At 46.3% G+C, this 13,118-nt stretch overlaps 1 protein-coding gene across 1 annotated transcript in view; it reads left to right on the top strand.

Annotated features, from left to right (window-relative positions):
• The window catches only part of LOC126475030 (UDP-glucosyltransferase 2-like), a 64,114-nt gene that overhangs the window by 26,219 nt on the left and 24,777 nt on the right, over nt 1-13,118 (top strand). The window contains exons 3-5 of the mRNA XM_050102573.1: nt 3,069-3,250; nt 4,146-4,605; nt 9,581-9,800. Of these exons, the coding sequence (XP_049958530.1) occupies nt 3,069-3,250; nt 4,146-4,605; nt 9,581-9,800 (862 nt within the window). The remainder of the gene's footprint in view (nt 1-3,068; nt 3,251-4,145; nt 4,606-9,580; nt 9,801-13,118) is intronic.

Here is a 13,118-nt window from a genome sequence, read left to right as displayed (position 1 = left end):
CGACGAGGATACCTTACGTCCAGACACAAGACGCTGATGTTCTAGACATCGCCATAATCAAGAACATCAATCCGAATCTCCATCTGCGGACGCTGGATGATCTTTCGTCGGACCACAGACCGGTGTTAGGACTCATAGAGAGGGCTACTTTGCAACTCCCACTGCCGACGACAAGAACTTACGACTGGCAGCAGTTCCAAGCGTACCTCAACAACAATGTGCGACCAACCCAGGTTGTTACTACAAGAGAAGCGATTGATGTGGCAGTCGCAGTACTCACGAAGAAGATTACCAGTGCGAAACAACGAGCACTCACGGAGCACCTGCAACCGGAAGTCAATTATGACGAGTTTCCACCACCACTGCAGGAGCTTAAGACAAGGCGCAATCGCTGTCGGAAACGATGGGTCCGTTACCGTCATCCGGACGATAGACGGGAAACTCACAGACTAACCCGAGAACTCCGGCGGAAGGTTCAGGACTGGAAGCAACACACATGGGAACTCAAAATGGACAACTTTCTATTACGCACCAAAGATGAATGGCGAATAGTTAAAAGTCTCAGACAGCAACAGCCCCCCAAAAGGGCAATTCGAGGACCCCATGGCCTCTTGTACGACTCACTGGCGCAGGCGGAGCTGTATGCGGATACATACCAACAACAGATGACTACGCCCCCCACGGAGGATGGAGATGATGCACTCCACCGTGCAGAGGAGGCCACAGCGGCGGAATGGGAAGCTATTCGGGACGCCCCGACTAACACTATGCCCCGGCTGACAACGCCGGAGGAAATTCGGAGGATTATCAAGTATAGCAAACACACCTCACCCGGAGCAGATAGAATCAGCAATACGGAATTGAAACACCTCCCGAGAAAGCCTGTTGTGCTTCTCACCCGGATAGTGAACAGCTGCCTCAGGATTGAATACTTCCCAGAGGCATGGAAGATTGCCCGAATAGTGCCAATACCAAAACCGGGCAAGGATCTCTCACACCCTGGCAGCTACAGACCCATAAGTTTACTGTCGACGCTGGGAAAGGTACTGGAACGTGTCCTACTGAAACGCCTGCTGGACATCCTTGTGGCACACAACATCATCCGACCGGAGCAGTTTGGCTTCCAGGCGAAGCTATCGGCTGAGTTACAACTACTGCGCATCACGGAATCTATCCAGGACAATTTCAACAAGAAACGACATACTATTGGAGTCTTTCTCGATATAGAGAAGGCTTACGATAAAGTATGGCAACGCAACTTGATCGTCAAGCTCCGACGTACCACTCCCCTACCAGACTGCTATTTAAAACTTCTCGACAATTTTCTTCAGGATCGCAGATTATATGTTCGCATTGATGACAAGAATTCAACAACACGGCCTGTCCTTGAAGGACTTCCACAAGGATCGGTCATCTCTCCACTGCTGTTTAATTTATATATTAACGACCTCCCAACGGTGCCACATGTTACTGCCAATTTCTATGCCGACGACACAGCGCTCCTGACTGCAGGCACCAGAATGGACCACCTCGTCACACGGATGCAGCGCCAACTAGATTTAGTGGACCACTGGACCCACATGAACAAAATAACGGTCAATGCGGAAAAAACCAAAGTTATTGTCTTCACACGTCGGAGACCCATCGTCAATGACCGCCTGCGGATATCAGACCAGCCACTCCCCTGGGCAACAACTGTAAAATACCTGGGAGTGCATCTAGACGCCAAACTGTTGTATAGTCATCACATCATGGAGAAGAAGACGTCTGGCCTCAAAATGCTGGGAGCTCTCCTCCCCTTTCTGAAGAGCTCATACCTCAGCCAACGCACGAAACTCCAGTTGTACCATGCCACAGTCGAACCATCCATTTTGTATGGATCGACCTCTTGGGGTACTACGTGTGCCACGAACTACAAGCAGTTACAGGTTGTACAAAGCAGATGCCTGCGATGGATCACAGGAGCCCAATGGTGGATCCGAAATCAAGACATTCATCGAGCCTTAAGCGAATCTTACCTCTCAGACAAGGTCAAGGAGAAGGCACGAACCTTATTTCGGAAGTTGGACATGATACGTGACAGTACACCACAACTCACCACAGTAGGGGCGGTAGAACCCTTACGCAACCACAAATATAAAGTACCGAAGGCGATAGTATTTGAGCCTCCGTAAATGATATCCCTACGTAATTCTCCATAATTTAAGGACATATCGTCCTTTAGCACTTCTACACACATGTTTTCAAACACACACCAAAAGCAGCAAGTTAAAGGACCCTTCTGTGTGCCCAAACTAAAGCTGAAAGAAGAATAAATAAATAAAGAGAAAATTTTTACCCCTTCCATTCCCTACAGAAGTAAAAATCAACGAAGTTGATCAGACTTCAGCACCACAAAAAAAAAAAAAAAAAAAAAAAAAAAAAAAAAAAAAAAAAAAAAAAAAAAACCGTCGTAGTATTGCCGCGTGACGTGCGTCCAGAATTCCGTGCACTACAACAATCGTGGAATTGTCTCGGGCAAAGTCTTTCCCGGGTTTCGGCACCAAATTGTTACGTCGTGAATCACAATAGAGCAGCGATTAGCAGTCCAACAACACTTTATTCCATAGTCACAGAACATACAATATAACAAGTCAAAGATACATTGTCCTAAGAGTAAACAAACAGTCTCTCACTTGCGAGAAGTACATCACTCTGTGACAGCTTCGATCACTTTGTAGGAACCGCGTACTGACCTTAAACATTGATACTTATCCGTTTGACAACTGTTACCTCCATTGCGAAGGATTATCGCCAACCGTCTCGTCCACGTGCGATGAAAATTCATTGGATTTTTGAGGGGTAACATCCCTCAAATGTAGCCGCATAATCTGGGAAAACTCTTCTTATGAGTCGACAATGCCGCAAAGCACGCTACATCAAACACTTTTCTACATATACGTTGAAACTGTAGGGAACTCTACATTAGTTGTAATTATGAAACATAAATGTAACATTTTCAATATTTTTATTTCTCTGAAAATGCGAGTAAATAACCATCATAACATTATGATTATTTCTGCTTCCAGAAAAGCATTGCCAACTTCACAGAAATTGATATATCTGACTCATACAATTATCTGAGACAAGCCACTGATTGGATGATAATGGCCCGTTGGACTGCAATCGACATGGTATTTTCATGGAAGCGGTTAGGGGCTGGTGTTTGCGAGGGCGACTTGAATGCTCCAGAGATGCAGGAGTTCATAAAGTACGTAGCTGCTCTATTAGCCTTCAGTCTTTTCACTCATCTGCTTTCCGTCTTTCCTTTCCTCCTCCTACTTGGCATTCTTCATCTTCACGCAGTAAATTCCACTACGAACAGTGCAATACTCACTCTCTACCTGCCGGCCGGAGTGGCCGAGCGGTTCTAGGCGCTTCAGTCTGGAACCGCGCGACCGCTACGGTCGCAGGTTCGAATCCTGCCTCGGGCATGCATGTGTGTGATGTCCTTAGGTTAGTTAGGTTTAAGTAGTTCTAAGTTCTAGGGAACTGATGACCTTAGAAGTCAAGTCCCATAGTGCTCAGAGCCATTTGAACCATTTTTGTTACGTCCCATAGTGCTCAGAGCCATTTGAACCATTTTTGAAATACCTGGAACAACACAACAATAAATGAAAGCTCACTTCTTTTATTCATCTGCTTTGACGCAGCATTTGCCAGATGATCTCTCTCGCGAGCGATGAGCAGATAAAAAAAGGGGGGGGGGGTGAACTATACTGCCCGCTGTTCATTTCATCTCTTTCATAACAGCCAAATGAGAAGTTGTAGCAAGAGCGTGAAATTTAAAAAATAATTCTAATCGCGTTATCTGAGTTGAAAGAGGCCAGTCGAAGATATGCAATGCGTACAGACATCACACACAAGATCAGTGCTTACAGGAGTTATAAAACAAGCAATAGAAATTACGTGACTGTACCAGAGTATTCCTTTTATTCCGACGCATCCCTGTGCGTTCAAGAAGTCACTGTCATATTTTTCTTCTGTTTTCGTGATGACAGTCTCGCTGTGTATCTTAAGTTGCATATTGTGGCTGTTAGACTAATCCAATATTTCTTCAGTTATTTCAAGAGGCAATAGCACAGTAATACACAAATCTGTTACAGGTCAGCTCCAAAATTCGACCTGGTTATTATGGAACGATTGCTGACGCCATGTTTCTACGGCTTGGTTCATAAAGTGGGCTCCCCACCTCTCGTCGGCTACGTCACCGTCGGGGCGATTATTCCCAGCCACTGGACTGATGGCAACCCAAGCAATCCCGCCTACCTCACAGACGCGCATGTTGAATTTTCACACCGCATGTCATTCTGGGAGAGACTTTACATGACGTTTGTATGGCTCTACATGAATTATCGCTATTTCTATGTAATGATACCGGATCAAGAAGAAATCCAGAGAAAACACTTCGGGTCTGACAGTCCATCACTTTATGAAACTGAAAAAAATTTCAGCTTGACGCTGATCAACAATCACTTCAGTATAAACTACCCTCGACCCAATCTGCCAAACACGATAGAACTCACTGGACTGCATGTGGAAGCCAACCCACCACCTCTTCCTAAGGTAAGGCCTTTTGCTTCTGTCATTACAGTAGCATATGCGACAGTCATATTACCTAATTTATCAAAATAACAAAATCTTCATTATCTGAAAAGTGCAGTATAAACATAAATAAATAATTTTAAAATTGTGTACCTACGTTTCGTCCATCACAGTAACAATAACACATCAGTGTCCAAAAGTTTATCAGTCACCAAATGTGGGTATATGAGGGTTATTCAGAAAGTAAGGAACGATCGGTCGCGAAATGGAAACTGCAGTGAAAATCAAAACTGTTCTCTTTGCACACATAGCTACACCTTCCAGGTACTTCTCTACATAGTCGCCGTTCCGACTTAGACATTTGTCGGAGCGTTATACCAAATTTCCAACACCATCGTTATAGAAGGCAGCCTCCTGTGTTTTGCGATAATTCGCTACGATGATGTACAGCAAGTAGCCTGCACCCAAGTATTGTCTTCGTATCCAGCGTTTCATGTGAACAGAGATGACACTCAGGACGAGCCACTTAGGGCTGTGTTGTGGGTGATCGAACACTTCGCATCGAGAAGGCTGCAGGAGCGTCTTTGCTGCCCCTGCAGAGTGCGGCTGAGAATTGCCATGAAGAAGGAAGTTCGTGGCAGTTGTGTTAGGTGGGCTGCATTCATTAAGGCGAAGCCTCTCAGCGGGTCCTCCTTGGTGGGAGACATCGTTGTTCTAGGCACCTTTTACTCCCTGCTCTCAGTGTGCTCACAACTGAAAAGAGCGTCTTGATGCAACCGATAGGCATACTAGAGAAACTGCCCAAAACGTCTGTGGAAAGCCTACAATTACACTTTATTATTACATACGTATTACATTCTCGGCTGCCCGCATCTCGTGGTCGTGCGGTAGCGTTCTCGCTTCCCACGCCCGGGTTCCCGGGTTCGATTCCCGGCGGGGTCAGGGATTTTCTCTGCCTCGTGGTGACTGGGTGTTGTGTGCTGTCCTTAGGTTAGTTAGGTTTAAGTAGTTGTAAGTTCTAGGGGACTGATGACCATAGCTGTTGAGTCCCATAGTGCTCAGAGCCATTTGAACATTCTCGGCTCTAATTATATCATATACCGAAAATTCATTATCTATAAAGTCCCAAAAATCAAGAATTATTCGTCCTATAGCCGTAATAATTTCAACAATAGGATTGATTTCAATATCAACCATGCCGGATTTTCACAGTCGTTTCCATTTCGTGACCGATCGTTTCTCACTTTCCGAATAGCCCTCGTATTTCACAAGAAGTATGTCGAAATGCAGAACAAGGTAAAGTGTAACATTTTCTGTAGTATATGTAATAAGGAAAGGCAAAAATTGAGGTACAAAATGCAAAAATTACAATAATGAAACTAAGGAAGTAAGAAGGTTATACACTGAAGCGGCAAAAGCCATGACATACCTCGTAATCTCGTCTTCGAACTTCTTTTGCCCAGCATGTGCAGGAAGTCGACGTGACATGGACTCAACGAGACGCTGAAAGTCCCCTGCATAAAATTGAGCCATGCTGCCACTATAACCGTCAACCGATTCGTCATGGGGACATTTAGTCAGCGCGAGAGCGTTACGGAGATGCTGAACAAGCTCCAGTGGCGGACACTTCAAGAAAGGCGTTACGCAATACGGAGAGGTTTATTATCGAAATTACGAGAGAGCACATTCCGGGAAGAGATGGGCAACATATTACTACCGCCCACATATATCTCGCGTAATGATCACAACGAAAAGATCCGAGAAATTAGAGCAAATACGGAGACTTACAAGCAGTCGTTCTTCCCACGCACAATTCGTGAATGGAACAGGGAAGGGGGGATCAGATAGTGGTACAATAAGTACCCTCCGCCACACACCGTAAGGTGGCTCGCGGAGTATAGATGCAATGTAGATAATTGCGTAAGTGTTGCCAGTGCAGGGCTTTGCTCATGAACTGACCTCTAGAGTACGTACCAGAAATGCTCGATGGAATTCACGCCAGGCGCTCGAATTGTTCTCTTCACTGGTTACATGGCGCACTGTTGCCCATAAAAATTCCATCACTGTTTGGGAACATGAAGTCATGATTGGCTACAAATTGTCTCAGAATTAGTCGAACGTAACCATTCCCAGTCAATGACCGGTTCAGTTGGACCAGAGGACCCAGCACGTTCACATATACACAGCCCATATCATTATGGAACCCCCACCGGCTCGCGCATTGCCTTGTTGACAACTTGGTTCCATGGCGTCGTGGAGCCTGGACCACACTCTAACCCTTTCATCAGCTCTTACCAATTGAAATTGGGGCTCATCTGACCAGGCCGGGTCTTTCTGGTGGTCTAGGGTACAACCGATATGGTCACGAGACAGCGAGAAGCGCTGCAGGCAATGTCGTGCTGTTAACTAAGGCCCTGACGTCAGTTCTCTGCTACCATAGAACAGTAGCACGAAATTTCTTCGCACTGTCCTAACGTATACGTTCGTCGTATGTCTCACTTTGATTGCTGCAGTTATTTCACGCCTTGTTGCTTGTCTATTAGCACCGACAACTTTACACGTGTGCTGCTGCTCTCGGTCGTTAAGTGAAGGCCGTCGCCCGCATCTCGTGGTCGTGCGGTAGCGTTCTCGCTTCCCACGCCCGGGTTCCCGGGTTCGATTCCCGGCGGGGTCAGGGATTTTCTCTGCCTCGTGATGGCTGGGTGTTGTGTGCTGTCCTTAGGTTAGTTAGGTTTAAGTAGTCCTAAGTTCTAGGGGACTGATGACCATAGATGTTAAGTCCCATAGTGCTCAGAGCCATTTGAACCATTTTTTTTTAAGGCCGTCGGCCACTGAGTTGTCAGTGGTGAGAGGTGATGCATGAAATTTGGTATTCTCTGCACACTGTTTAATCAGTAGATCTCTGAACATTGAACTCCCTAACGATTTCCGAAATGGAATGTCCCATGCATCTAGCGACAACTACCAAAGTTAGTTAATCCCCACCGTCGGTCATAATCACGTCAGAAGCCTTTTCACATTAATCACCTGGGAACAAATGACGGCTCTGTGAGTACACTGCCATTTTATACCTTGTCTACACGATACTACCGCCATCTGTTTATACGCATATCATTATTCCATGACTTTTGTCCTTCTATTGTACGGTCGACGTTGGAACGATCAGATATGGGGCGCGACATCGATTTAGGGAAGCAGTGTACTTTTCGAAGTGATCATCCTGGCATTTGCCTACAGTGGTGTAGGAAAACCCCAGAAAACCTCAGTCTGGACGACTATATTCGTTCCCGAAATTCCATCCTCTGGATTGTGAGTCCAGTGTCTTAGCCTCTTTGCTGCCTCATTCAGTAACTAGTAAATCCTCTTCCACAACAAGAAAAGAGTTAATGAGGAATATGTATGCCACTTTCAAACAGGTGCTTGATAGCAATGTGCAATACTGTTTATGAGGAGGTTCAAGAGCTCTGTTGGTAGTTAATTCCATTTCTGAACAAGGATTGTGCTCAGGTCTTGACGAGTCCTCAATGACAGGTGAGGGGCTAAAATTCGACACGCACAGAAAGTTTGTAGGATTCAGATTAGGTAACCTCGCTGACGAGCCTGCGAGTATTTCGTCCTCTGGGGCAGCTCCATCCAGACAAGCATTACCGTCTCGAAACAGGGCGTCTTGGCCCGTTGCTCTTCTCGGAGGTCATGGATATCGCTGCATTGCCTCAAGTCTGTACCTCTGAAACCCCTCCGACCACTATGGGGCTCTGTAAGCACACCTAACGTGTTGCCTCCCCACCCGATGGATCTCACCACTACCAGACCAATTGATTTCCACTATTTTCTACAATACCTCACACTGTACCTCTGAAACCATCCACACACAATGAGGTTCTGTAAGGACATCTGACGTGTTGTCTCCCCAACCGATAAATCTCACCACCACCAAACCAGTTGATTCTCATGATTTTGTTGCGATAATATCGGCAACTTATTTCGATAATAATTTTGAAAACTGAAGTGGAAATTATCTGCAAAGACAATAGTTCATCGCCCGATCAATAAAAAATATCTGTCTACTTCCCCATGGAGAACACACATTGCTAGATGTCTGGGACATTGACAGATGCTCTGAGCTCTTTATAGATAGTTTGTTTGGAAACTGAAACTCCCGAAGCAACTGTCTGCCCCATATCCTTAGGCGAATTCCTGTGCGTAGTTCAAGCCAGATGTCGACAGGTTTCGAGTGTTACCAATTGTAACTTTTTACTGGCCTACGATGAAAATTTCCTGTGTCTACAGTCCGCCTCTAAAGGGCTTCATATGGCATATGGTGATAAATTGAATGTTGTTGGGTATGCAATTACTGCCTGACAAGGATTCTGCCCTGCCAGAAGGGTCCACACAGCGACTTCTATATTCAGTTCTCAGCTTTGACAAGAGACTAACATATGTTCACGGCGAATTTGAGACAGGACTGAGAAGTCATGAGCCAGAAGAGGGAGAGCATTGGTTGAGACACTGGACTCGCATTCAGAAGGAACATGGTTCAATGCCACATTCGGCCATCCAGATTCGGAGTTTCAGTGGTTTCCCTAAATCGTTGAAGGTGAATTCTAGGATGGTTCCCCCGACAAGGTAACAGCGGACGTCGTTTCGGACCACGTCAAATTCGAGTCCGTTCTACGTCTCGAATGACTTGATCGTGACCTGATGTCAAGCCCTAACCCTCGCTATGTGCATAGCGAAAGCAGAGAATATTCTTTAAAAGGACATATGCCACATTGTCGTTTCGTAGTGAAGTCTGAACTATTAATAACATGAATAATTTTCTTTCACTTGTTATTCTTTACGATTGTTCACTGATGGAGCCGTGTATTTGCATGATTGTATTTGCATACATGTATCGTTACAGTTTATGGCACGTCTGCTCTGCAATTGCACTGATAATACTTAAAAGTTCCGTTATTACAGGTGTTTACAACTCAGTGCTTACTTTTACGAATAGGACATACAGGACTGGCTGGACGGGGCAGAACACGGCGCCGTGTACTTCAGCCTGGGTTCCACTCTGCAGGCCAGTACGATGCCAGAAGATAAAAGGCTGGAGTTTCTCGAGGGTTTCAAGAAAATCCCGCAGAGGGTGCTGTGGAAATGGGAGAAGGACATGGAAAACCTGCCGCCCAACGTCAAAGTCTCGAAGTGGCTGCCGCAGCAGTCTGTACTGGGTACGGCACAGCTCACGCATCAACATCACAAACACAATGTCTGATTTGTGTATTTCTTTCCCTCATTTGTGTGCCTCACTTACTTAAAACTAACTAAAATTGCAAGAATCCTAGATGTATCATATCCGTATGAACACCACTTCTAGGTCTAGGCAGTGGAAACTACTTTGTCTATTCTTTGCAATGTATTGTTGCTGCCTGCAAGTGTAGCCGTGTTTATCTGGAAATAACCGGCTCGCTTGCTGACCATGAAATAAATTTTCATCAGCAGTGTTTGATCGTCTGCGGCAGGTGACTGACTGTTACACTACTGACCATTAAAATTGCTACACCAAGATGAAATGCAGATTATAAACGGGTATTCATTGGACAGATATATTATACTAGAACTGACATGTGATTACATTTTCACGCAATTTGGGTGCATAGATCCTGAGAAATCAGTACCGAGAACAACCACCTCTGGCCGTAATGACGGCCTTGATACGCCTGGGCATCGAGTCAGAGCTTGGATGGCGTGTACAGGTACAGCTGCCCATGCAGCTTCAACACGATACCACAGTTCATCAAGAGTAGTGAATGGCGTATTGTGACGAGCCAGTTGCTCGGCCGCCATTGACCAGAAGTTTTCAATTGGTGAGAGATCTGGAGAATGTGCTTGCCAGGGCAGCAGTCGAACATTTTCTGTATCCAAAGGCCCGTTCAGGACCTGCAACATGCGGTCGTGCATTATCCTGCAGAAATGTAGGGTTTCGCAGGTATCGAATGAATGGTAGAGCCACGGGTCGTAACACATCTGAAATGTAACGTCCACTGTTCAAAGTGCCGTCAATGCAAACAAGAGGTGACCGAGACGTGCAACCAATGGCATCCCATACCATCACGCTTCCAATGTGCGCGATGACGAATACACGCTTCCAATGTGCTTTCACCCCGATGTCGCCAAACACGGATGCGACCATCATGATGCTGTAAACAGATCCTGGATTCATCCGAAAAAAATGACGTTTTGGCATTCGTGCACCCAGGTTCGTCGTTGAGTACACCAACGCAGGCGCTTCTGTCTGTGATGCAGCGTGAAGGGTACCCGAGGCCGTGGTCTCCGAGCTGATAGTCCATGCTTCTGCAAACGTCTTCGAACTGTTCGTGCAGATGGTTGTTGTCTTGCAAACGTCCTCATCTGTTGACTCAGGGATCGAGACGTGGCTGCACGATCCGTTACAGCCATGAGGACCAGATGCCTATCATTTCGACTGCTAGTGATACGAGGCCGTTGGGATCCAGCACGGCGTTCCGTATTACCCTCCTGAAGCCAACGATTCCACATTCTGCTAACAGTCATTGGTTCTCGACAAACGCTAGCAGCAATGTCGTGATACGATAAACCGCAATCGCGATAGGCTACAATCCGACCTTTATCAGAGACGGAAACGTCTTGGTACGCATTTCTCCTCCTTACACGAGGCATCACAACAACGTTTCACCAGGCAACGCCGGTCAACTGCTGTTTGTGAATGAGAAATCGGTTGGGAGCTTTCCTCATGCCAGCACGTTGTAGGTTTCGCCACCGGCGCCAACCTTGTGTGAATGCTCTGAAAAGCTAATCATTTGCATATCCCATCATCTTCTTCCTGTCAGTTAAATTTCGCGTCTGTATGTGGGGCGGCAGTTAAGTTTGTAAAAATGAACTAACTGTTGTATCCTTGTTTGAATGTTGTAACATTTCCCGGCAGATGCACCATATGTGGGGCGGCGGTTAAGTTTGTAAAAATAAATGAATTTAATTGCTGCATATTGACACTTGCATGTTGAATCAGTTTCTGGCTTTTAGAATGTTGTTAATGCTGTCTTTTGCCGTTCTCAACACTGGCTCTCTATTTATTTTTTGGCACCCAGAAAGTGATTTAATAAAACCTGGAACCAGTAATTAGAGATCCTAGTGCCCACTTTATCTGAGAATGTTATTATAGCTGCAGCTTATAGCTCTGAGGAATTAGGAGATTGTCCGGGATTTCTAATCAAAAACGGTTTTCCAAAATAGTTGAGTATATTCTGAAATTCACTGATAAAAAACACAAGTATCCCTACAACCTAACTAACAGAGCAGTTCAGAGTCTTATGCGCTGATGCAACTATAAATGTCCGAATTAAATGTTAAAAAAGAATGCTCGCCATAATTTGATGAAAATATTTCATCAAACGTCACGCTAAATAATTGGTAGAATGTCTGTCCTGCGACGGCACGTGAAAATACGACAATACGCAAACTGAATACCGATAATTAAAGTCAACCCAGAATTAACACTATACGGCATCCGAGGCTGTTTGTAGCAGTGACACTGATGCGACGCGACTCCCGACACAGATGGCGTGTCATTCAGCGTCTGGAGAGAACTGGGGCCTTGCTTCCTCGCGCAGCGTTCTTATATACACTCCTGGAAATTGAAATAAGAACACCGTGAATTCATTGTCCCAGGAAGGGGAAACTTTATTGACACATTCGTGGGGTCAGATACATCACATGATCACACTGACAGAACCACAGGCACATAGACACAGGCAACAGAGCATGCACAATGTCGGCACTAGCACAGTGTATATCCACCTTTCGCAGCAATGCAGGCTGCTATTCTCTCATGGAGACGATCGTAGAGATGCTGGATGTAGTCCTGTGGAACGGCTTGCCATGCCATTTCCACGTGGCGCCTCAGTTGGACCAGCGTTCGTGCTGGACGTGCAGACCGCGTGAGACGACGCTTCATCCAGTCCCAAACATGCTCAATGGGGGACAGATCCGGAGATCTTGCTGACCAGGGTAGTTGACTTACACCTTCTAGAGCACGTTGGGTGGCACGGGATACATGCGGACGTGCATTGTCCTGTTGGAACAGCAAGTTCCCTTGCCGGTCTAGGAATGGCAGAACGATGGGTTCGATGACGGTTTGCATGTACCGTGCACTATTCAGTGTCCCCTCGACGATCACCAGTAGTGTACGGCCAGTGTAGGAGATCGCTCCCCACACCATGATGCCGGGTGTTGGCCCTTTGTGCCTCGGTCGTATGCAGTCCTGATTGTGGCGCTCACCTGCACGGCGCCAAACACGCATACGACCATCATTGGCACCAAGGCAGAAGCGACTCTCATCGCTGAAGACGACACGTCTCCATTCGTCCCTCCATTCACGCCTGTCGCGACACCACTGGAGGCGGGCTGCACGATGTTGGGGCGTGAGCGGAAGACGGCCTAACGGTGTGCGGGACCGTAGCACAGCTTCATGGAGACGGTTGCGAATGGTCCTCGCCGATATCCCAGGAGCA

This window comes from Schistocerca serialis, chromosome 4 (assembly GCF_023864345.2).
Source record: "Schistocerca serialis cubense isolate TAMUIC-IGC-003099 chromosome 4, iqSchSeri2.2, whole genome shotgun sequence".
Classification (NCBI taxonomy): domain Eukaryota; kingdom Metazoa; phylum Arthropoda; class Insecta; order Orthoptera; family Acrididae; genus Schistocerca; species Schistocerca serialis.
This window is presented reverse-complemented; position numbering and strand designations above follow the sequence as displayed.